A 25,612-nucleotide genomic window follows, 5' to 3' on the forward strand; every position below is an offset into this window, starting at 1 on the left:
TTCACCCAGGGGGAGATGGGAGCCTTGGGAGGGCTCTGAACAGAGAGGGGCATGCCATGACTTGGCATCTAGGGCACCCTGTGGTCACTCTGGAGAGAACAGAGTGTGAGGGTGAGGGTGGGCAGCCTGAGGGGCAATTGCACTGGTCCAGGCATGCGATAATAGGACCAGCTAGTGTGTGGCCTTGGATGTGGAGAAAAGTGGCTGCATTTGAAGGTGGAGCCGGCAGGGCTTGCTGCTGGGCAGAGCTCGGGGCGGGGCGGGGGGTGGGGGGTGGGGATGAGAGGCAGAAGGAGCCCCAGGTCTGTGATCTGAGTGAGTGGTGTAGCTACCCTGCTTGGCCCTCGGGGTGACCACAACGATACAGTGGCACCTGCCTGGGGACACCAATTGTGGGCTGGGCTCTGGGTGATCAATGATTACTCTGGATGTTTATTGTTGGGCATGGATGAGGCAGGGACCAGGACAGGATCTATACAGGCTGAATGTTGAGGCTCTGGAGACTGAGTGATAAGTTTTACTTCTGTTCTAGCAAAACCACAAAGGAGGCTGCCTGGGAGGTGGGGGTGGCTGGGGTGTCTCCCTCATTGGTGTTCCACCTGTGTTCCCATCCTCATTCTTCTCCTTCCTGGCTGAATGGCCTGAGCAAGTCCTGAAACTCTGAGCTTTAGCCTTCCATCTATGAAATAGGTGTATTGGCCCTGGCCTCATTCCTGCAATGTGGCTAGAGGGTTTACTGAGGTGTTGCCCAGGCTGGGCAGGTGGCCAGTGGTCCTTGTGCGGGGGGCATGACTGGGATTCAGGAGCTGGTGGCCCCTGCTGACATTGTGCTAAGGTCTCACGGTCATACTGAGGCTTTGAGTGACTCCAGAAGGGTGTGGTGATCAGGAACGGATCCCAGCCCAGGGCCCTTGCCTGGCACCTGTCACCAGGCTGGTCAGGTGAGGGGTGACCTGGGCACTAACTGGATCTGGGTTGGGCTTGTTGCTGACTCATCCTTTGCTGGCTTATCTGTTTATTTCCCTCCCCTGAGAAGGTCTGCCCACCTGCCAGCCTGGGGTGTTGGCCTTCATTGTTCCTGCATGCAGGAGTTCCCACGCTCATGGGGGCTGGAAGTCAAAGAGCTCCTGGTGGGGCCTTGTGTTCTGTTCAGAGGACATTTCCTAGAACCCTTATTGCTTTCCAGGGGAGACATGGCCCGTTTTAGGAGCTGGTAAAGTGAGGGTCCACACGGGTGAAGTTGCTCGTGTCAGGTCCTGCAGCCAGCCAGGCCCTCTTGTGGTCGGGAGGCATCCTCCCATTCCACAGGTGGCTGAGCTGAGCCAGTGCCCAGAGAGGGTGGAGACCTGTCCAGGGTTCATGGAGGCAAAGCTGGGTCTTAAACCCAGGTTCTCTGGCTCCAGAGTCCATGGATTAGACCTCTACTGGAGGCTGTGTTGGTATGTGGAAGAGGTACATTTGGGAGACAGTGCATTTCACTGTAGCTTCCCAAAGGTGGGTGAGCAGAGCCTATGGGGAAGGATTTCTTTTCTTTTTTTTTTTTTTTTTTAAGATTTTATTTATTTATTTTCAGAGAGGGAAGGGAGGGAGGGGGAGGGAGAGAGAGAGAGAGAGAGAGACATCAATGTGCGGTTGCTGGGGGATATGGCCTGCAACCCAGGAATGTACCCTGGCTGGGAATCGAACCTGGGACACTTTGGTTCCCAGCCCGAGCTCAATCCACTGAGCTACGCCAGCTAGGGCGGGAAGGATTTCTTAGCAGAGATTACAGCCGTGTGCCTTTGCCTGTAGGTCTGGTACTCAGCAGTCCTGATGTGGGCGTCGTTATACACACTGCCTTCCCTTACGGATCAAGAAACCCACACCGAGTCAGGGAAGTCAGCCCAAGGTCATACAGGATACAGGGCAGCCTTGTTGCATAGTGGCCCTGGTAGCAGTGGGGAAGAGAGGAGGGAAGTGGATGCTTTGCGCTGCAGTGAGGAATGTGGTGACCTGTGGAACATGGGTGGGGTCAAGGAGGAAGAAGCAGATGACAGGCTTGAAAGTCACTTCCAGATAAGTGGACAGTCAATGTTCCAGACAGAGCTGCTTGGGAGGAGCATTTCTTCCACCACACCACTATAAGGCCCCAAGGGTGTCCCTGCTGCTCTGTGCCAGGAAATGCTGTGGGTGGCCTGAGGGCACAATTAGGCCCCTCCTCACCGAGTGTCTTGGAGATTTCTGGGAGGCCGATTCTGGGGGACTGTCTAGGCTGAGGGAGGGTGTCATTGTCCTTTTTACTCAGTCTAAGAGCTTCTGGAAACACAATTGGATGAGTGCCAGGGTTCCAGGCTTCGGAGCCCCCCATGCCTGCCCAGCCTCATCCTTTAGGCTTTTCCCAGGTTCTGCCTTCCTCACCAGGCCGTGCCCACCACTCGTCCTTGCCGCTCACCACTGAGTCCAGGCCTGGGAAGCTGACTTTCCCTGTGTGTGCCCAGAGCTGTCTGGGTTCCTTGGGCATCAGACTAGCCCTGGTGTTCGCAGGCTCTCTCTCATTGTCCATGTCTGTGGTGTCACCATTGTGCTCCTGGTGCCTGGCCCCCAGACACATCCAGAGCAGTCACAGGACAACATGTGCCAACACTAGTGACAGAAGGCCTGGCCCTGGCTGGGGAGACACAGGCAGCTTCTGTGTCAGATATGTGGGCCCAGAGGCCTGATGATCTGGTGGTCAGAGGCTCAGACCCCTCAGGTTTCGGTCCATGCTCACGCCACTCCAGGACACTAGGTGACCTTGCACAGCTGCCCATCCTCTGGGCCTTGTTGCATCTGTAAAGTGGAGCTTACAGACTCATCTTGGTGGTTCTTGTCATGGGTAAGTGGGTTAAATCCATGCAAAGCTCTCAGCTTCTTGCCTGTATACAGTGAGTGCTTGACAATGGTTAACTATTTTTTTTTTAATTAATCTTTTGGAGTCAGTAATCCATGTGGTTGATGATGTACAATTCAAAGATGTTCCAGTATGTGTGATGGTTTTTCCCTCCCAACAGGCCCCAGTCTTTATGGGCTCGATTTGGTGGTGGTGGTGGCGATTTTCCTCAGTACATCCAGGTAGAAGTTCCATGTCAGGAAATAAATAAAAAGGTTTTTTGTTTGTTTGTTTGTTTTGGGTGGTTCCACAGTGGTGTGAGTGGGCCCTAATTTATTTTAACTCCTCCACTTTCCTTGCCATGGGCTTTGAAGTTCTTTACATCTAAGCTATTCTTACTGGGAATCTAACAGGATTATGATAATTCTCTAGGCAAATTTTCATGGAGTGTTCTCTCTGTGCTTTCCTGAGTCTTCATGAGCATGTCCTCCTGGATTTATTTATACTCATGCCCTTTTTATTGAGATTTAACTTAGACACAGGAACTCACCCAGTCTTAAGTGTACGTCTTGCTTTTTAAAATGAATGCATGTATACTCAGGTAATCACTGGATAGATCAAGACAGAGGATGCTGTCAACATCCCAGAAAGTATACTCATGCCCCTTCCAACCAGTTCCCACAGAGGGAAGCGACTGCTCTGATTTCTATCAGCAGAGACTAGTTTTGCCTGTTCAAGTTCAAATCTACTCTGTGACTCAGCAGGTGAAATAAGAGCATATGTCTATGAAAGGCGTGTGTGAGAATGTTCATAGTAGCTTTATTATGGCCTAAAATGGAAAGTGCTCAAATGCCCCATCACCTAGTGAATGGATGAACAAACTGTGGTCCATTCATGCAGTGGAACATGGATCAGCAGTGAGAAGGAACTGGCTTTGGTCACGCACATCAACATGGAGGAACCACACAGACAGATGTTGGGGATTCATTCACATGGTGCTCCTGTGTTGTTTGGTCACTGATACATTCCACTTGCAAGGTTTTTGTGAAGAGCACGCATACTGTCACCACTGCCATAGGTGATTCTGTGTTGAAGGGCCAGGGCCCATGGTCTATGGTGTACAGGGTGCCTCCTGTTCCTGCCTCTTAGGTCCCTGCCTGTGAGCTAGGTGGTCTGGTGCTGTAGGGAGCCAAGGTCAAGGCCGTGGATGGTGCTCGAGGTTAACAGCCTCCAGCAGGCCACCTGCATCTGTGGGAGTGCATGGCATTCGCTGTGAAGGGACATTATCTCCTGGAGACACTGGGTGACCCCCTCTGGCAAGGGCCGAGGTAAAGAACGTACTTGGGGGTCTGCTTACTGCATGTGACCCCCTTACTGTTTCCCCTGCCCTCCTACATGTAGCTGGCCTCTCATCTTCCCTTGTCAGAGAGGCCTCCCTGACCATCCATCCCAACCCCTCTAATCCCCACAGTATGTCTTCTTCATCCCCACCCCTGCGTCCCCATCAGAATGTTGGTGCTGGTGTCCTAAGCATCTCCAATGTGCTTGGTAGGCATGAATAATACTTGAGTGAACATGCATGTGACCTTGGCCTCTGTACCTTGGTCTTCTGCCACATGGGAGAATAGTACATAGTTCACAGTGTCACACTGCATGAAGTGGGTGTGAAATGCTTTGTGAAGGGCAGGCATGGCCCATGGGCTCTTCTTCACCCTCAGGAACATGGCTGGATGGCTAACACCTGAGGTGTGGGAGGTTGACTGTGCCAATAGGGGCTGTAGGCTCCCCTCCCCTGGGCACTCACGCGTGTCCTCCAGGTGTTCTTTCTTGTGTTTTGGCCCCTCTCACCCTCCATCATCTCAGTCCAGCCTGTCACCCCACCATGGTTGTTCATTTCCTAAACTCCTCTCAGCCCTGTCCAGTGTCTGTCCACTGCCCTCCATGTCCCTGCCACCCTCTGGGCTAGCCCCAGTCATCGCTCACCTGGAATAGGGCATCACCTTCTACCTGCCTTTTGGCTCCCACCGTCCTACCTGCAGCAACCAGAAGGGTTTTTTAAAGCCACACACCTGTAAAAGCATGTACAGTTATAACCTGGATGTCCCTAAACCCCATTGGGTGGCCTTGCCCTAAGAATGATGACCAGCCTTCTTATTATGACCCCTTATTATGCTGCTTGTTGGCAGCACCCCCAGGAGGCCTTCAGAGCCCTGTGTCTGTGGAGGGCTCCTCATCTCAGGCTGGACTGCAGTTCCCCATGAGGGTACAGGTTGATCTGTTGTGCAGTCACTGCCATGACCCTGATCCCAGCCAGAGGAGGCACTGTATAAGCATGCTGGGATGGCCCACAGGCCAATGGGGATCCTCCTTCTGCCCACTGGGTTAACACATTCCAGGGATTCTGATGCCCAGCTCAGGCTGAGAAACAGCAGCCTCCTCTGGCGCCCTCCAGAGTCATAGCAAGGTTCCCAACACAGGTAGGGTGCCCCTGAGACACTGTGTGAACGAGGTGGCACCAATGGCATTAGGCTGGAAACCTGGGAACACTGTTCTCTTGCCATGTGAGACACACCTGTCTAGTCCCAGTTGTCCTATGTCCTGCACAGATTTCAGATAATGCACATGTTTATCTAGGTGCAAACCTTGTTGGAAATTCCCTAAGCCTAGAACCTTTCTCTATTTTACATGACATAAGAGTTCTTTGCATCGCTTTAAAAGTCTCTGAAAATGCCACTTCAACTCCAGTGCTTGTTTGGATCTCCGCTTCTTTGCTTTCCTTTCCTAATGGCTGAGGGCAGCTTCCAGTCTTCCCACTCTGCGTAAATCCACGGGTAATAGTTTAAGTTGGTGCAGGTAATACCGGAGTATTTCAGTAGTTAAATATGTAGCTTTTTTTTTTTTTTTAATTAAACAGCAGCACTGAGGAAGTTTTTATACGCTAGGACATTCACCCATTTTAAAGCAGTGATTTTTAGTAAGTTTATAGTAAATATTAACAAACATCACCACAGTCCAGTTTTAAAACATTTTCATCACTCCAGAGCGCACCCTCCTCTCCGTTTTCCACCCCTGGGCAACCACTGATCCACTTCCTGCCTGTATTGATTTGTCTTTTTGGGATATGAAACACTTCGTATTTTGTCATCCACTACTTTCCTTTTAGTCTTTATGTGATATGTATGGCATTACATTAACTTAAAACATGTATGTGGGAAATGTACTAATCTCTTTGGGTCTGGGAGAGATGATTGATGTATTTGTTAAGGAAAGGACTCATAGGGCATGTTGGTGCTGGAGCACAGCCAACCAGAGGGAAGTGGCTCCATTTGTTACCAGCCTTCTATCGAGTCCCTCCCATATGCCCCACTTCTGCCTCAGGACCCCCCCACGCCAGAACATTCCCCAGTGCCCTTCTGGGTTCAGTGTCTTTGCTGAGTTTACTCAGAATGCAAGAGGGGATTGCCTCACCACGTGTGGTCACACTTCCTGTCCTGCACGCTGGCCTCATGAGTAATTTCTGCCCCTTTTGCCTCCCACAGGGACTTCCTTCCTCGAGGGTCAGGAATCGTCACCCGGCGGCCTCTCATTCTGCAGCTCATCTTCTCAAAAACAGGTACGGTGGAATGAGTCGAAGCTGTAGCAGGAAGTGAACGAGGAGGCTGTGTTCAGCAGGAGCCCCGGGGCTTATGATAGAGTCTCTGATGTCTGGGCTGTTGTTTGGGTTCAAATTCAGGTTTCCCATGGGTGCATCGAAGTTGAAGCACAGTTCACTGAATACCCACCCCAGCATCCTCAGCCATGACCAGACCACCAGGTGCCATACATGCTTGCTGTGTTGTAGATAACACGTTTGCGCTGAACGCTTTCAAAATCAGCAGCAGACATTGTGACACTTCAACCCCTAACGCCTCCCCTTGCAACAGGGACACTTTCTTGTAGTCACAGACTGGACCGCACCAAGGAAAGAAATCATTCCTTCATGTTACTTCGTGCCAGTTGCCCCTCAGACACCTTCCCTGGCTGCTTTATACATGCTCTGTCTGATCAATCAGTCCCATGCTGCATTCACTCCATAGGCATGTTTTCGTCTTCATTAGAGCAGCATCCCTGCCATTTCTTTTTTAATAACGACACTGACTTTTGGGAGATACCTGCAGAACGAATTTCAGTCCCTTGAATTGAATAAAGAATCTACCGCATGTAGATTTTTTTTTCCATCCTCCTCTTGGTGGCCTTGGTTTATTTCTCTTTTTCCTCACATAAGTCTCATATAATACGGGCTTGTCTCCCAGCTTTAAACCCTCTCGGGCTTTCTTGGAAATCATCTCAGTTCAGAAGGTGGACGGGGAAATTACTGGGCAGGGGATCTGGTCCTATGTGGGCCTGCCTAGAGCCAGCCAGTAGTGGGTGGCTTCTTGACTTCATGCAGGAGAGTATGTTTATTAAAACTGGGGACATGAAACTAGGAAGGGCTTAGCATAGAAGCAGCAACAGGAAAACCCAGACTGGGTTACTTTGGCTCTTTAAAAATGTTACAGGAAAGAAATGACCTGAGGTGGGTTGCTTTGGCTCACTGGGAAGGCAGAGAAAAGGGGGCCTTGGAGACAGGTTTTGAGGGTCAGCCCAGGATGAGCTGCCACTGCCCATTTCTTCTCTGGTTGCAGGTGTTGTGGGGACCCTTAGAGTTTAGGAGATGTGTGTCTGTGGGGGGAGAAGAAGGAAAGGGAAAGGTGCCATGTGCTCCCCAGAGGGAGAGCTCACCCTGGGTCCTTTGTCTGGAGGGTTTTTTTATCTTGCAGGCAGGAATCTTAGAGGAGTCTTGGGGAAGGTTTCAGCAAAATACTCATTAGTTTTCCAGATGTGCCCTTTCAGGGTCATGGTTGCTACTGATTGGTCAGCACCAGGGCAGGGGGTCATTGGTTACTGAAGCTGGTCCTGGCATCACTCACCTGGTTTTGCTGCTTTTCTGGGCCTGGAGTTGGAATACATTGGAGGTCTAGATGTTATCATTGGAGGTGACTTTCTGCATGTGGCTGTAAATTGCTCAGCCAGCCATTTTGTTCAGCTCTTTGTCTCAGTTTCCCTATTCCACTTGTCCTGGCTTACTGGCCTGTCTCAGGGAGAGGAGTGGCATTGGGACTGGGTCCTCTCTTCTCTCCAGAGGTCTCCATGCAGTTCTCAGTGCTGCCTCCCCACTGACCTGGAGTGTCAGCCCTGGCCAGTTCAGCACCGGGAAGGCAATGTGTACGTTCATTTTACAGATGAAGAAACAGACCTAGCCAAGTTACCTGTTTCCTAGCGACTCCAAGTCTGGAATTTGAGGTTAGACCTCAGACCAAACTCTCAGCTGTATCCTTGTGTCACCCTGCCCATTTGCCATGGGAGGGCGTAATTCCAGAGAGAGGCTGCTTCACATTGGCCCAGCACCTCTTGGTTCAGTCAGCTGTGCCAGGAGGCCAGCTACAGAGCAGTAGGTTTCAGAGTCCACAGAACTATTGGGCTTCTGCTTCCAACTTTGCAGGTCGTTGGGTGTGGGGATGATAATCTGCACTTTAACAAGCTCCCTGGGTGGCGCTGATGCTTCTGGCCCCTGGCCATCCTCGGAAAACCTCTGACCCTTCCTGTGGGAGCTGGCAGCTAAGGCTGCCCAAGTTCAGATCCTGCTGTGCAGCTTGCTTGCTGGCTGCCTGGCCCCTAGGGAGGGACTGCTGCTCATAGTCATGTTTCCTGCTTGGACAGTGGAGATAATAATAGCATCCCTTTTGTCTGTTGTGGTGAAGACCATGTTATTCAATATAGGTACATCCTTAGAACAGCGCTAAGCAGTGCTGACCCAACAGCTGCAGTTTTGTGCTTGCTGCCAGCCTGTTTGGGGACAGCTTGCTAGGAGAACAGGTGGGCTGGCTTCCTATACTGGAAGGTCACGGCCATGTCATGGCAGAAGGGCTCCCTCATCTCCTCCACAGTGGCTGTCATCCAGTGGTGGTCCACTGAGCACAGTGTACTACAGGCTGGTCCAGGGCTGGGGCACCAAAATGAGCAGGACCAGGACCTGCCACCTGCCCTCCCAGCACTTCCATAAGTGCTGAGGGGACAGATAAGGAAGACTTGCTGGGAGACCAAGGAGGAGACACATAGGCCTGGCCCTCATCAGATGGGAGCCTGTGTGGTGGGGGAGGTGGGGACATCACGGGGCTTTTTGGAAGAAGTGATGGGAGTTGAGTTTGATGGGTACAATGTTTATGTTGGGGAAGAGAGAACTCTCCTTCGAGCAGTGAGAATATGTAAAGACTGTGAGGCCATGGTGCCTAGGGTGGCCTGTTGGAGGAACTGAAATTCTTTCTGCGGGAAGGGAGAAGCACATGACAAGCAGTGGCCCTGTGGGAGCAACAAGGGCAGGAACTTGATGGTGCACATCTGCCCAGTGCCTGACCCAGTGTGTCGTCCCTACTTCATAGAGGACTCAACTAAGGCTTCTGAGCCAAAGCCTCTTTCCTGAGGTGATATGGGAGTGTTATTTGAAAGCCCCATCTTAAATTCACTCTTGAGGAGTTTGTTTTGAGACCAGGGTGTGACTTGAACAGACCTTGTAGCTGCTGATGGAGAAGAGACCACAGGGACCAGCTCAGGGGCAGGGAGACCCAGGAGGAGGCAGGTGCCTAGCGGGGCGGGTAAGGGCAGTAGCAGGGTTGGATCCTGTTGGGTTGGTGTGTGGGTAGGGGTGGGGAAGAGGAGTCCTGGTGTCCCACATGGGAGTGGCCTTGCTGTAGCCCAGTCTGCATACTCTCCCTCCCCTACCTGACCACGGCATTGCAGGCCTCTTAACACCCCAAGTAGAGGTGGGCCCACTGTGTGATGTGGACTTGGTTCAGACACCAGGGAGGAAATGTGAGTCCTGGCACCCCCTGAGCCCTGCCAGGCTGAGAGGGAAAAGCACAGGATGTTGTGGCAGAGTATATTGGGCACTGCCTCTACTTGGGGCCAGAGACCCAGGGAGCACACTGTAGGCAGGGGCAACAGGTATGTGTGAAGCTGTGAGGTGAGTGTGGGAAGGAGGCAGATGGCATAGCCAGGCAGGGGTGGGGAGGGACTCCAGCTGTGGGAACCTGGGTGGCAGGCAGGGTGGGGAGAGCAGCTCAGCCCACTGGCTGCTTTGTAAGGGAGGGACCAGCACAGACAGCAGCATGAGCCGGGAGGTCAGGGAGAGGTTAGCCTAATGAGAGTGATGGGGCCTGGCTTGTGGTGGTGCCTTGGGCATGAAGGGCAGTCCAGAGTGACTTTGAGGTGGGGAGGCCACTGAGACACCAAATGGCAGATGCGTGGAGTGGAAGAGGCAGGTGGGAGGTAGGACACCCCACTTGTATGAGGGAGAAAGCTCAGTGCAGTGTGGGATGAAGTGATGGCTGGGGCTCCTGGGTTCTTTGGGGGCTATAGGGCCTGCATTGTTCCTAGAGATGGCACTTTTGTCTGGCTGGCTCTCTGGGACATGACTCTGGAGCCAGGTTGCCACTCTTTGCTGTCTGGGGTCTTAAGCAAATAGTTTCCCTCTCTTTTGCCTCAGCTTCCTCACCTGAGGTAAAATGAGGTGAGATTGGCACCCTGTGTGGCAGTGTGACCCTATGGCTGGGCCTCATTCCTCCCCTCTGACCCCTGTGATGCCCACTGGTGCCCAGCTTCTCCTTGTCCAGTCTGGTCTCGGTGAGCTCTTATTTTTAATCAGCTTAGTTTGAAAATTACTTTAGACTGTAGCCACCAGGAGTTTGGTGGCTCATGGGTGAACCCTGCTTCCCTTTGGGAACCACAGCTGGGCTTTGTAAACCCTGGGTGCTGGGGACTGTTCTTGTGTGGAATGTGGATGATTGGGGCCTCCTAAGCTTCCCCTCTCAGCCTTGACCTTGGCCAGTGCTCATATGAGCCAGAGAGGGGTTGTTACGACTTGACTCCTAGCCTCCTTCTCGTGGCTTTGTGTCCCTGACAGGGCCCTGCTGGCCTCTGAGACCTTACCTCCTATTGGTCACCTGCTGCAGCCACAGTGTCCCTCCTCATCTTCAAGCTCAGCTCATTTGTTTCTGCCTCTGGGTCTTCATCCTCACTGTGCTGCCTGCCTGGAACACCCTGTACCATCCTCTTCCTCCTGTTCCGATATAGGAGCTCTACCCCTACCCCATCCTCCAGTTACCGCTGCTATATTTCTGTGCAGCCCATGTAATGTGACATCACCCTGTTCTTTGATTTTCTTAACAGCCTCCTCTCTCTGGCCCTGTTCCAACACCAGTGGCATGAGAGTAGGGACCCTGATCTGCTTAGTCCATTGTACCCCACCCCTGCCATCTCCCATGACCAGTACAGGGCCTGGCACCTAGTAGGTGCTCCATCAGCATCAGCCAGGTGCCCAGGCATGCTCAGAGGGCTGCTGCTGTGCCCCTTCTCTTCTGCAGGGGGGATTGCAAATGATTGTGCTGCACCTTTCCCCTGAGCCAGGCTCTGGTGGGGCCCTTTCTGTAAAGCTGCAGACTCTGCAACAGTCAGGTGTGCACCTTGTGTCTCTGTGGAGAAACTAAGCTGGGAACTGGTGGGGGTCGGGCTGGGGACTCGCCGGGATGCAGCCAGGGCCGGCACCTTCTCAGCGTGTGTTCTTTCCCCATACTACTAAGTGGTTCTCCCAATTTTAAGTGGTCACTTTCCAGCTGCTCTACAATTTCACTCAGTTCTGATACTACCTGCCTGGAGGTAGCTTGAGATCCCACAGGTTAGCGTTCAGTCCCACAAAACTGTGCCCTCCCCCACTTTTAAACACTAATTTCAAGTCTAGATGTCACCTGAGTGATTTGCTCTAGATTATAGGTTTCAATGACCTTCTCTTCAGGTTCACTTAAGTTTCTAGAGTGGCTCACAGGACTCAGAGAAACATTTACTAGTCAGATTTTCAGTCTATTAGAAAAGTATGTAACTCAGGAATAGCCAGATGGAAGAGATGCACAGGGCAAAGTCTGGCAAAGTGGCTTCGTGCTCCTATGCCCTCTCTCACTTCCACGTGTTCACTAACTCAGAAGCTCTTCAAACTCATTCTTTTGGGTTTTGAGGAGGCTTCATCATGTAGGCATGAATGATTAAATATTCCTCATTGGTGGTCGACTCAACCTTCAGCCCCTGTCCCCTCCCAGGAGGTTGGGGTAGGACCGAAAGTACCAATCCTCTAATTACATACATGATTGGTTCCTCTTCACATAAGCTCAAGTGTGGTTGAAAGAGGCTTGTTATGAATAGAGACTCCTTTATGGCTCTTGTCACTTAGGACTTTCCAAGGATTTTAGGAGCTTTGTGCCAGGTATGGAGGGAAGACCACACATATTTTTTATTATAAATCACAGTATCACAGCTTCCCAGTGGCAGTTGTGTCCTAGACTCTGGGAGATGTTCTCAACTTGTCTCAAGTCAGAGGGAGCTCGAAGACCAAAAGAACTCGGGAGATGACATGTATTTTGTCCCTTCTTCATCAGCTAAAGGCTGTAAAAAGTCCCTGGAGATCAGATCCAAGTCCCTGGAGATTGAATCTGTTCAATTATGGGATACTCAGGGTCTTCCAAGTGTTTTTGAATCACATGTCATTCCTCCTGGGCCATGTCAACCAGACCAGCATGCCTGTGGGTTCCAGGTTTGGAGAAGGCAGACCCTATCACTCACTGCCAGGGGTCAGCCTAGTGGTTCTGCTCTCTGCTGGGTTCAGAATAGAGAAGGGGTGGGATCTGAGCATGAAAATCATGGCCGAGCCCCTTCATCAGAGTACTGAGACTCCCAACAGATTTGCAAATGTCCCTGATCTAACAGTTGAGCTGTTTGTGTGCTCTTGTGGGCCCAGCGCTGAGCACTGTGATTTGATTGCTTCCTCAGCACTGGGTTCTGTGTTGTGTCATTTCATTGTGGCGAAACTGAGGCCCTGATAGATGGGCGTGGCTAGGTACTTCTACTTCCCTCTCTTCCTCCTGCTATCTCCCCAGATCACGTGGAGCTTGGCGTGCCTTCTGCAGGCTGGAGGGGCTGGGCTAAAGGCAGGTTGTTCTTGAAAGACATTTCACAGTTCTTAAGAAATGCCCAAACAAAACAAAAGGAAAGGAGAGAGAGAGAAAAAAGAACAACAAAAAAACAAATTCAGCAGGCACATGACCTGGTGTGCCTTTGGGGTAGGGAGGGTGATCTTAATGACCTTGCTTTCATGGGGTGCTGTCCTCCCAGACTTCAGGACCTACTATTTTGTAATAGGCTGCTCAATAAAATTTTATTAAGTAGCTGCTTGTACCAGGCACCAGGGAGAGTATGACCAAAACCAAGTCTCTGACAGCCCTTCTCTTACCACTCTAACTCAAGCAGGGGACATTTGAGCACATGGTGTGTCGGTGTGAAGAGTGCCATGGAGGAGGGGACAAAGGCACAGGGCAGGGGTGCTATTGCCATGGGGTGGTCACGGTGGGCCTCCCCAGCAGGCGTTTATACCTGAGACCTGAAGGAGGCAGGAACAAGTGCTGGGATGAGAGCAGAACCTTCTTCTAGAAAACTGATGCAAGTACATTTAATGACCCCACAATTAGGACAAGACTGGAAGCCCTGTGGAGGACCAGGGCAACTGGCTCCTCTGGGTTGGCAGTGTGACTGCTGGACAGGGTCCCACTTTATTCCTGCTGGTCTCCAGGCACTGGGCTGGGTCCCACAGAGCCCCGGGGCCTGATTACACATGCTGACCCTCCTCCCAGGGAAGTGCACTTGGCTACGAGTGTAGGGGATGTTTGTGTGGCTGTTGAAATACTGAGGCAGGCCTGGGGAACTGGAGGGACTGGCTTTGTTATCTACGCAAGAGGAAGAGAAGGTTTGAAATCGCTGCAGCTGGGCTGGGGATGGACGCAGACAGCTCTGCAGTGGGGACCGCAACAGGCAAGAGTAGGCAGTAGCTCAGCCTCAGCTGCTGGGGATGAGTTGAGAGGGAGCTCTTCAGGTATCACAGGCTATGAGCTCAGTCCTAAGGCCTTTGACTTACTGAGATCATGGGTGGTTAGATCATCTCCAGCATTCAAACACATACAGGGCTTCGGAGGCCCAGGGTAATCTCTTATATCTCCTTACCCTGTTTTTATTTTCCTCATGGGGAAACTAAGGTACAGAGTGAGCCTGGCCAATAGTCAGGCCCTTTCCTCCCTTGTAGTCTACCCTAGGTCCAGAGCATCCTCTGGGTTTGGGGAAAGGTCACTTCAGAGAGATGGCACAGGCACAGGCTCTCTGCCTACCGCCACTCTCAGCTGCCTCCATCATCTTGCCATGGATTGGGGTTGGAGTCAGACAGGCCATCTCTCCCAGTTCCTAGTATGTTGGCTCTCTGTCAGACCTGCTGCTGCAACATGTTTATGCAGTGTCTGTTTTCCCCATCAGACCAGGAGGCTGGCTCAGGGCTGGACCTATGTCCTCAAGTCATGCTTTGGGAAGAAGGTGGGGGTGGGGGGGACTGGAGACGAGCCCTCCAGACCCTGCCCTGTCCACACTTCCATATATCCAGTTGAATGGCTTTGGGGGTGTTGGACTGCCTCGAAGAACCTGAAGCAGAGACCATATTCTGGCAGTCATTCAGTCACACCTATAATTATTGAGTACCAACTGTGTACACAAAGGGAGGCCTGGGGACACAGAGTGCACAACACAGATTCAGATCCTTGCCCTGTTGGGTGGGCCTTCCAGCTGGGAACCAGAGAAAATACACAGGATGTGAAAGTAAATGATATTAGGGTGCTTGTAGGATGATAAGGCACTGAAGGGGGGAAGAGAATGGGGAGTTCTGTTATCTCAGGTGGGGACCAGGGCAGGCCTCACAGAGAAGGTAGCAGCTGAATGAGACCAGGGAGGGAGCCATGAGGGTCCCTGCAGACAAAGTCCTGAGGTAAGAGCAGGCCTCAAGTTGTGAGCAGGGAAGCCAGTGTGACTGGAGAGGGAGTAAGGTGAGGTCTGGAACTGGGGGAGAAGGAAATTTTGTAGGGCCTTGTAGGATGTGGTAGACTCTGGCTTTTACTCAGGTGAGGTGGGGACCCCTAGGTTTGGAGGAGAGGAAGGCTGAGGTTTGGCTTTAACAGGGTCACTGCTATGAGAGGAAGCAGGGTTGGTGGAAGCTTTTTTTTTTTTTTCTTAAAGATTTTATTTGCCTGGCTAGTGTGGCTCAGTGGACTGAGTGCTGGCCTGCAAACCAAAGGGCTGAAGGTTTGATTCCCAGTCAGAGCACATGCCTGGGTTGCAGGCCAGGTCTCCACTTAGGGGTGCACGAGAAGCAACCACACATTGATGTTTCTCCTCCTCTCTTTCACCCTCTCTTCCCCTTGTTCTAAAAATAAATAAAACCTTTAAAAAAAATGAAGATTTTATTTGTTTATTTATAGAGGTGGGAAGGGAGGGCGAAAGAGAGGGGGAGAAACATCGATGCGAGAGAGAAACATTGATCAGCTGCTTCTTGTACGTACCCCAGTGGGGAACTGAACCTGCAGCCCAGGCATGTGCCCTGACCAAGGATCGAATCAGCAACCTTTTACTTTGTGAGATGACACCGAACCAACTGAGCCACATCAGTCAGGGCTGATAGAAGCTTTTTAATGTTGGAATGACCCTGGAATCTAACTCATGGTTCCAAAGTAACAAGGAGCCTGATAAAGAAGGCAGGTGGTGAGAGATGGTCCTGGCTGGCTCCTGAACCTTCCTGCTGCCCAGTGATATGCTGGGGTGACGCCAGGGCTCTGTAGCCCAGTCTCCTGCATATCCTTTACCCACACAGACTGGGGACTGCCAGCACATGCTGGGCTCTGGTGGAACACAGCTGGCAGGTCCTGGGCCCATAAACATGACTTTACAATGAGCTGGCTCTGACACAAGAGACCCAAGATTCAGGATGGAGTACCAGGTGGCATGGAGTCAGGGAAGGACCCCTGAAAGAAGTGATAGGCAGGTAGGCCCTGGAAGAGGAGGAGGTGGGGCCAGGCCTCCTAGACGCTAGGCCTGGTGGTACAGAGGTCTGTAGGGGAGAGGGCCCATACCTTTTCTCATCCCATATCCCCCTGCATTCATCCTGGAAGGAAGATAGTCTATTGCAGGTGCTGAGCCCAGAGCCTTGAGCTGGAAAAGAACTGAGGTTCGCTGTGGGGGTCGGAGAGCCATTTCATTTTGGGGTAGCTGCTGCAGAAAGAACAGCCCTGGACGAAGTCCTCAGTGATCTGAGCCCATGAAGTATCCCCTGACCCTGACTGCAGAGCTTCAGAGAGATAAAGAGCACTTGACTTGAGAGCCACTGCCTGGAGACAGATTATCTGAACTCCAAATCCAAGCTCTACCACTGGGCTTAGGCCAAGTCACTTCACCTCTCTGGTCCTCAGTTTCCTTATGTGGCCAGAACGAGCAAGGTGTTGGCCATAGTTTGTTAAGTTGCTGTGACTGGAAGGCATACCTCTTTGAACTCGCTTCTTTCTGTCTCATTACACTTGTAGGTAGAGATTCTAGACCTGCTGGCCTTTCTCTGTCTCCATCTCCACCCTTTCTTTTGAGACAGCTGATGGTATGTCTGTGCTGTGGTTTGTGTAGCCAGATCTCCTCCTGGTGGACATAGAGGTGATTTCCAGTTTCTCAGTACACATTTTTTGCATTCCTGCATTGGTCTACTTCTTTAGGCTGTTTGTCACATGACTCATGTCACTGTTTTTAGCATTACTGCAGGAGCTGTGATTTTGAGCCTTGTTCCCAGCATTTACTGTGAAAATTCAAACATGAAGAAGAGTTGAGGAATTATATAGTAAATGCATGTAACCTCAGCACCTACATCCTACAGTGAACATTTTTTATTTTTACTTTATCCCATATCTGTGCTTTGGATTTCTCTTGCTTGATGATAGGACTGAGGCAGAAGGTAGAATTCTTTGGCATGTGAAATAGGGAAACCAAGGCAGAGAGCTGAACACAGTGGCCTAGGAATTTATAGCTAGGTACAGAAGGTCGCCAGGGCAGAGTGCCTGGCAGGGGGCAAAACTGGGAGAACAAGGGCCTCACCCCCAGGGTAACCTCTTCACCCCTGGCCTTTCCTCCCTAGAGATAACATCCAGGCCTCAGTTGTGTTTCAGCTCCAGGCCCAGAAAAGCAGCAAAACCAAGATGGTCTACACCAGAACTAACTGCAGTGACTAAAGACCCTCTGGCCTGGCCCTGACCAATCACTGGATATACCATGACCCTGAAAGGGCACACCTGGAAAACTGATGAACATTCTGTTGAAACCTTCCCCTGAGACCTCCCCTATGGTCCTGCCTGTAAGAAAGAGATAAAAGCCTCAACATAAAGGATCCAGCAGGACCCAGCATGCACGTTCTCCCTCTGGGGAGCAGTCCTCGCCATTCCCTTCTTCTTTCCCCACTTTAAAGGCACATGTCTCCTAAATTCTAAGGCCGTGGGTGGTTGGTAGCTTATCCCAGCTAGTCCCCTGAACCTGTCCCCAAGGCCCTCTTTTCTCTGACTTGCCAGTGAACTAAAGCAGCTGAGCTTTTTTTGTTGTTTCTATGCTGAGCCCTTCCTTGTTTCGCCATTCCCAGCTTTAATAAATGTGTCCTCATATTTACCTGGACTCATGTTGTGAAATCTTTCCTACATGAAGCCAAGAACACACACATGACAGCCGGTCCTCGGCAGACCCGCACAGGGCCAGGCCCCTGCCTGGTGACAGGACCAGCTCTGCCTTGTTACTTACTTGTGTCCTTCTATCTTGCTGTTAACATGGCAGTCAGACACCTCAGTCTCAGAAGGCATGCAGAGGCCTTTTACATCCACTTGAAGCTCTGAGCAGAAAGCATTTCTGCTGGAGGGGTTCATGTCCAGGTGGGGGACCCCTTGAATAGCTAGGAGGGGAGGAGGGATATTGAGACAGGCTTTGGTGAGGCTGGCAGTGGTGCCCTATTCTGCATACCATATGTCTTGGGGAGCAAATGGGTTCCAGGGACATGTGCCAGGTAGCAAGTGCTAGGGGCTTAGGATCCCACTAGGACAGCAGCTGGCGTCTCTTTTGACTGTGACCACAGTGAGGGAGGTTCCACATCACCACCCAGGACTCAGTCTCATATATGACACCACAGCAGAAGTTTCATCAAATGTACAAAACTCGTGATTTGGGTGATGGGCCCATATTTCCTCTTTTATTCTGTTCATACAAGAATAATAAATGCTGGTCACATCCACCTGTTGATTTTTTTTTGTTTTGCTTTGACTCATATGTCACAATGTGTACTTTTGTAAAATGCTTCATGAGAGTGTCTATTCCATGGGCATGGGATCTTTGCCAGTTGCTCCCCGTATTCCTAGAGCAACTATGGCTGATCCTTCACTTTCTCTGCTTCCAAAGCACCTGTCCCACAGGGCTATTTGCTCCCCACCCACTCCAAAACTGGTTCTCTTTCTTATTTTGAGCATCTTTTCTTTCCTTTACAGAATATGCCGAGTTTTTGCACTGCAAGTCCAAAAAGTTTACAGACTTTGAAGAAGTACGACAGGAGATTGAAGCAGAGACTGACAGGGTGACGGGGACCAACAAAGGCATCTCCCCAGTGCCCATCAACTTGCGGGTCTACTCGCCACACGGTAGGCAGCATGAGCATGTACCTGTCATGGTGGCAGAGGAAAGCTGACTCTGTGCCGGTCACGGGTCAGGTCAGCCTTACTGTCATGAATATGTCTCTTCCCATCTTCTTCACTTATACCCAACCCTCTTGATCTGTAGTTTCCCACTTCTGACAGGAAGGTGATACTGAGAAATTGATCTTGGCTCCAAGAAAAACAGCTGCTAGAAAGACTGTCGGGAGTGGTGGGGACTAGGACAAATTGTAGCTGTACGCTCCCTTTATTCATGTATCTATTTTTTTTAAGATTTTACTTATTTATTTTTAGAGAGGGAAGGGAGGGAGATAGAGAGAGAAACATCAAACAGTTGCTGGGGAGCCGTGGCCTGCAACCCAGGAATGTGCCCTGACTGGGAATCGAACCTGTGACACTTTGGTTCGCAGCCTGCACTCAGTCCACTGAGCTACACCAGCCAGGGCATTCACGTATCTATTTTTTAATTACAAGAAGTTTCTAATTACCATTAACATTTAGTATTCTGTTAGTTTTAGGTGTACAGCATGGTGGTTAGACATTTATATAACTTAGGTGATTCTGCTGAAAGTTTATTACCCACCTGACACCACACATAGTTATGACAATGTTATTGACTATATTCCCTATGCTGTACTTTGCATCCCCATGACTATTTTGTAATTGCCAATTTTTTATTGTCCTTTTAAAAGGACAAACATCATTGGCTCCCAGGTGGTAGTGGCCCACGTAGTGACAAGTGAAACCAGCCCGAGGCAGCCAGGTCTTTCAGTTTCTCAGGAAGATCCAGAAAGACTTCTCTGCAGAATGTCCTGATTTTAAAACTCTGCATCATTTAAACAGAGCAGCCTGTGGTCATGTGCAGCCTCTGGCCCAGAGCACAGATTGCTAATTCAGACACCATGTGGGAAGTATTCCAGCAGACACTAACTTGTTAGTGTGAGATCCTTGTGATGGTTTTAAAATTTAGTTTTGAATCAATTATGCCTGTAGATGGCTCATATTAAAAAATTACAAAAGGATATACAACAAAAATCTACTCTAGCCCCCAATATTACAAATATATTTTATGTTCTTCATAAATTATAATGCATATATAAGCATTTACGAATATTTACATGTATATGTATTTATATGGATATTTACTCAAATTGTAGCATCTCATAAAAATAATTTATGCCTCTTTGTGTGTGAGTGCATCTCAGAGTGTGTTTCTTTTCAGAGTATCATTTTGTTTTTAATGGTTCCTTGGTATTGGCTGAATCTTTGGGTTTAAATTTATTTAGCCATTTAAAGCAATTATGATCTGCAGAGAGAGATGACCTCATTAGAAACTGTATCACTGAAATAGCGTAGATAGAGGGTGTCTTTAGGGTATGATCCTAGAAGGAGAGTTACTGGATCAAAAGGTGTCACCCAGCCCTGGCTAGTGTGGTTTTTTTTTTTTTTTTTTTTTTTTTTAAGATTTTATTTATTTATTTTTAGAGAGGGAAGAGAGAGAGAGAGAGAGAAACATCAGTGCATCAATGTGCGGTTGCTGGGGGTTCTGGCCTGCAACCCAGGAATGTACCCTGGCTGGGAATCGAACCTGGGACACTTTGGTTCCCAGCCCGAGCTCAATCCACTGAGCTACGCCAGCCAGGGCTAGTGTGGCTTCTTTGGTTGGTGCATCATCCCATAGCCGAAAGGTTGTGGGTTTGATTTCAGGTCAGGGCACATACCTAGGTTGCAGGTTGATCCTGGTCCAGGCACATATGGGAGGCAACCAGTTGATGTTTCTCTTGCACATCAACATTTTTCTCTCTCCCTCTCTTCCTCTGTCCCTTCCTTTTTCTCTAAAAACAATGAAAAAAAATGTCCTTGGGTGAGGATAAAAAAAAATTAATAAAAAAAAAAGTGTGACCCTGTTGGAGCAGCAGGAGGACTCCTGAGGCCTGATCCCCTAGCACTTGGGGAAGTGGGCTGAATGGCTGAAGGGGCTATATATGCCTCCCCTTCCCTGGCTCTGATGATTTTGCCCTTTGGTTTCTTTCCCAGTGTTGAACCTGACCCTCATTGACCTCCCGGGCATCACCAAGGTACCAGTAGGAGACCAGCCCCCAGACATCGAGTACCAGATCAAGGAAATGATCTTGCAGTTCATCAGCCGGGAGAGCACCCTCATCCTCGCTGTCACCCCTGCCAACATGGACTTGGCCAACTCAGATGCCCTCAAGATGGCCAAGGAGGTTGACCCCCAAGGTAACCACCAAATCCCACAGTAGCAGCTTTCTCTTCCAGGTGCCTGAAAGCATTGCGACTTGTGTTGTAACCTTGATTCCAAGTCACCTGTGTTCTCCTAGGTATATGGCCTCCCTAGGAAAAGGTCTCACAGAACATAGCTTTTCCCATGAAGACCAGCAGTGCTGGAGGGCGTCCCCCAGGAGGCCACTGTGTGGCAGTTGGGCATTGCTCCGACATGATGGTCCCCACTTGGCCTGTGCTGAAAACCAGTTAGGGGAGTGGGAAGAGTCCAGTCCTCCCAGGGCACAGATGCAAGTCCAAATCCCATCTCTAAAAGTTACTTACCCTCCTGAGGCTTGGTCCCCTTTCTGTCCAAATGGAAGCAGCAACCCCAACCTGTAGAATTGCTGAGAGGACTGGAGATGTCTCCATAGCTTCTCAGGGGCCAGGTTGGGGTGGTGAAAGAATGAGTTAGTGAAGTAAATTTGGGCACTCAGTGGTAGTGGGAGACTGTGGCATCTCTGGCTCAAAGCATTGCAGGTCAAACTTTTCCAGTGGCCATTTATTTAGTAAAAATAAATAAATAAATAAATAAATAAATAAATAAACAAAGAGTTGCAGGTAACAGATTGCTATATGTAAGGAGGCTCTGTTTTGGTATTGGGAACCTTGCAGGGGACAAAATTGACAGGGTCCCTGCCACTAGGGAGCTGATATTCTGATGGGGGTGATAGAATCCAGCAAGGAAATAAGCAAGTAGGATAATTTCTGGTAGATGTAAGCACTGGAAGAAAATAGGACCCTTTGAGAGTGGCTGGGATGGGGAAGGATCAGGAGCCTGTGAAGATGTGAAATTTTAGGCAAGACCAGAATAGTAAAAGGAGGCAAAAATCCAGGAAAATAGACAGTAGATACTAAATAGGATGGGTTTGATTTGAGCCTGGGTTGCTCAAGACACATTGAGGAGGCTAGTGTGGCTGAAGCAGAGACAGCTAAGGGGAGGGCAGAAGAAGTGAGGGCAGGGCTGGGGCTAGAGCTAGTTGAGCAGGACCTTGTGGGGAGCGATGAGAATCTGGGTTTATTCTGAGAGTGTTGAAGGTTTAGTTGAGTGTGACACTGAAATGTATTTTGCAAAATGCCCTCTAACTGCATGATTCCATAGTGGTTTGGAGGGAATCGGGGACTGGCAACGAGTCAGGGGTGACAGGTTCATGGCTTGAGCTCCCCGGTTTCCAGCCCCAAGTTGGGGAGTGTTTAGCTGCCAACAACCCTTTCCCACCCTGGACTACTGGCCCCTCAACATCCTGGGCTGTGTGCTGAACATCTTTGTTCCATGGGGAATAGGCTGCTCTCGCTCCTCCTCAAGGTCATTCGAGGTGTGTTTTCCCAGGAGGGGCTGCCCCTACCCAGGGTCCCCACAGCATGCTTGTCCCCCAAATCTGCTCCCACAAAAAATGGGGTGTGACTGGGACAAAGATGTCACAGAGGCTTGGTCAGATGGTGAGAAAATCTGAATACAGTGAAGCACTGTTTGTGAACTTCTTGCTGGCATTCTGCGTTAAAAGAGGTATTTTTCTGTTTCTGAAAGTATTCATAATTTTTAATTTAAAAAATGTCACCATTGTAAAATATAGAACCTAAAAAGTGACAGCTTCTCTTCCCTTGCAGAGAAACTTACTGGTAGCCACACTTGGTAGATATCTTTTCAGAGTTTATTCCTCTTTGTAAACTCACATTTTTAAAATGGGATGATATTTACTTATTTTTCCATGATGTCTGTGTTACTACCGTAGTGCTGTGCGTACATAGCCATCCACAGGCACCCCATTGTTGCCTTTTCTTTGTTCTTGAGCAGCAGGCTGTTTCAGGTCTTTAATAAACAGTGGCTCAGTGACGTTTGATGTTTCCAAAAAAGTTGATGTCCCCTGGTCCCCTCCCCTGTCATATCTCTCTACCTTGCTCTGTTTCTCTGCTCCGGACCAGGCACGAGCTTTGTGCATTTCCATAGCTGCAATCCCCTTGCCCTCTGAAGAGGTGATGCCAGCTCGCAGTCTCAGCAGAATGCATGCTGGCAGCAGCCCCCTGGGAGGGTGTGCTGTTACTCTCTACATGCCTGCCTTGGTGCCCACTGGAGATCTCTACAGGCCTCCCTTTGTGCCCTGAGTGTCATACACGTACATGTACATGTGCATACATGTGGCCTTCAGACACTGCCATAGGAGGTTGATCTGCAGGTTCCAGGCTTTGCTAGGAGGTTCTTCTTGATTCTGGGTGACCTGGGCGAGGCAGAATTTGATAGGTGGCATCCAGAGTAGAATCCTGGCTGTTCAGGTAAAAGGTGCTCTAGAAACAGTAGCTCTGGTTTGGTATCGTGTTAGGGCTTTGCACACAGAGAGCACAGCATGGAGTCTCCGCCCTGGGAGTTCAGTGAGGTTTCCCTGGACCCTGCAGCAGCAGGACGAGGTCACTGATCATACAAATGATGATGACAGAAGCCAGTTTTTATTGACTGAACATTTGCCATGCATCAGATTTATTCTTAGGATCCACCCCCTGAGATTGGTGCTATTGTTGTCTTCATGTGGCATGAGGGAAACTAGAGTCCAGCTAGGTGACATTGTAGCTTGTCCCAGGTCATGCAGCAGTTGGGGTGGAGGGTCAGTTGGACCCATGGTGGCGTGGGATTTCTTCCTAATAGTGCTCTTGACCTCTGGGCTCTTTCAGGCCTGCGGACCATTGGCGTCATCACGAAGCTCGACCTGATGGATGAGGGCACTGATGCCAGGGATGTCCTGGAGAACAAGCTGCTCCCCTTGAGAAGAGGTGCAGCTGGGTGGGAAGCTGGGGGCTGTGGGATGGGGTGGTGGGAGGCCGTACAGCCTGGAAGGGCAGACCTGGGAGGCCACGGGGCCAGGTGTGGGCAGGAAAGATAGGTGGGGTGGAGCAGGAGAGCTGGTGCACCCCTGCTTCTTGAAAACAAAATTTGTTTTTGTTCTCATTACTGAAACCTCAGCAAATGCCCCCAGATACATTTCCCCAACACCCCCCTCCCCACTGCCCAGAAGCCACTGCTTTTCTGCTCCATCCTAAACCCTTCTAGCTGCTTTTTTTTTTTTGAGTGAACGTACATTATCTTTTTCTTCTGTTTGTATACATTTTTCAATTACACACTTAACACCCTCCTGTACAGACAACATGAGAAAACAAATACAGTTGAACTGCACATATCCAGTATATATGGATTTTTACACTGACCCACACAGTTTAAACCCATGTTGTTCAGGGATCAGTTCCTGCTGGGAATCCACATATGTAGAGGGCTGGCTATAGTTATATGTGAGTTTCAGCTGCACTGGAGGTAGGCGCCCCTAGCCCCCTGCATTGTTCAAGGGTCAACTGTATATAGAAGAAACTAAAATCATCCCTAGCCTAAATCCTCCAACCAGTAGTTCACACTTTGTGGCTCTACTTCCAAAAAGTCCCTAAGAATTTGTAACTTTTATTAATTTTCATACTTTGAGTTATGAACATTTCCGTCACATTCTTGAAAGTAGAATGGACCCAGCGTTGATGGTTAGCAACACTTAGCTAATCTTGAATCTCCCACATGTCCTCTCCCCCGTTGTCATTTTCTTTCTGAGGGATTATAAAGCAAATCCTAGGTATCATATCATTTTACACATAAGTATCTATGTTTCTGTTTGAACAGCTTCCTCTCCCAGCCCCTTTGTTTTTTTCTCTGACATTCATTTGTGAAAGAAACCAGATCTCAGCCCACACTCAGGATATGGCCAATAGCAGTGCCCTATAAACTGGTAATTAGATCTCGACAGAGGCCTGATTAGGCTCAGTTTTAGGTTTAGATCTTCTTATAGGAGTAACCCAAGTATTTTTATTTCCAAAGAGTAACAAACATTAAGTGTCTGTTATGTACTAGGCACTGTTCTAAGCTCTTGATGTATAAGAGCCCACTTAATTCTGGTAACAGCCAACATGATGGTTCTAATCTCATCCCCACTTTATGGATGAAGACGCTGAGGCACGAAGAGGCCAAACCCTTTGCCCCAGCTCACACAAGCAGCAAGTGGCAGAGCTGGTTTTGAATGCCAGCCCCCTAGCACCATGATGCTTTGTGACCTGATTTTTCATGTCACGTAGCAAAATAGCAGAACAGTTTCCCATAACAGGCGAATGTTCTTCAAGATGACTTCAAAAGGTCCCGTGGAGTCCCTTGTATGGGGGTATGGGGGCAGATTGTTATTCATTCCCCATTTGTTGAGCTCAGATTGGTTCTGTTTTTTTCCCCTATAGTGCAGTGTGACTCCCCATGTAGGTCTTTGGGTTTTTTAGGCCATTTCTTTCTTAATTACTTGCTGCCTTGCCCGTTTCTTCTGTGTAGGATCAGCTCTCAGCAGCGGGCACCTTCTGGCTCTTGCATCTTGCCGGCACCAGTTTGGTCTTATCTTTTGCTCCCAGGGTTTCCTTCTTTGATATCTGGGATAGCCACGGGGAAAACATTCAGACCTTGACTTCCCCCTCCCCCCACTACTGCTGAGACACTGATGAGAGGCAGCCCTAGATAGAGAGTGGTCAGGAGCAAAACTCAAAGACATTTGTGGCTGTGAGGTTCAGAGGCTGAAGAGCAAATCTGTGCCAGAGGTTTAGGAAGGAAGGGTCAGTGCTGAAGAGGAAAGCAGACCCCATCTGTCCCCACACCCTCCACTGGCAATCCAGCCCTCTGCTCCCTTGCACATGTGGGACCACCATCTTAGACTCCCAGGGACACCAGCTGTGCTCTGCATTGCTGTCTGAGTGGCTGGATGTGTTGACCTCCTTACCTTCCTTCCTCCCCACTCAACTGTTGCCTGTATCCTCTCTTCTTTCTTCCTGTCTG

General features: G+C 49.8%; 1 protein-coding gene across 10 annotated transcripts in view; it reads left to right on the top strand.

Annotated features, from left to right (window-relative positions):
* DNM2 (dynamin 2) overlaps positions 1-25,612 on the top strand; it is an 86,240-nt gene that overhangs the window by 20,472 nt on the left and 40,156 nt on the right. For 9 of the 10 annotated variants that reach the window (XM_028520158.2, XM_036032339.1, XM_028520154.2 and 6 more), the window contains exons 2-5: positions 6,388-6,461; positions 18,334-18,483; positions 20,533-20,736; positions 23,443-23,541. In XM_028520158.2, coding sequence (XP_028375959.1) covers positions 6,388-6,461; positions 18,334-18,483; positions 20,533-20,736; positions 23,443-23,541 — 527 coding nt within the window. Of the gene's footprint in view, positions 1-4,093; positions 4,177-6,387; positions 6,462-18,333; positions 18,484-20,532; positions 20,737-23,442; positions 23,542-25,612 lie in introns of those variants that run through there. The other variant, XM_036032341.1, reaches the window with a different exon arrangement.

The sequence above is a fragment of the Phyllostomus discolor genome, chromosome 8 (genome assembly GCF_004126475.2).
Source record: "Phyllostomus discolor isolate MPI-MPIP mPhyDis1 chromosome 8, mPhyDis1.pri.v3, whole genome shotgun sequence".
In the NCBI taxonomy this organism is placed as follows: Eukaryota; Metazoa; Chordata; class Mammalia; order Chiroptera; family Phyllostomidae; genus Phyllostomus; species Phyllostomus discolor.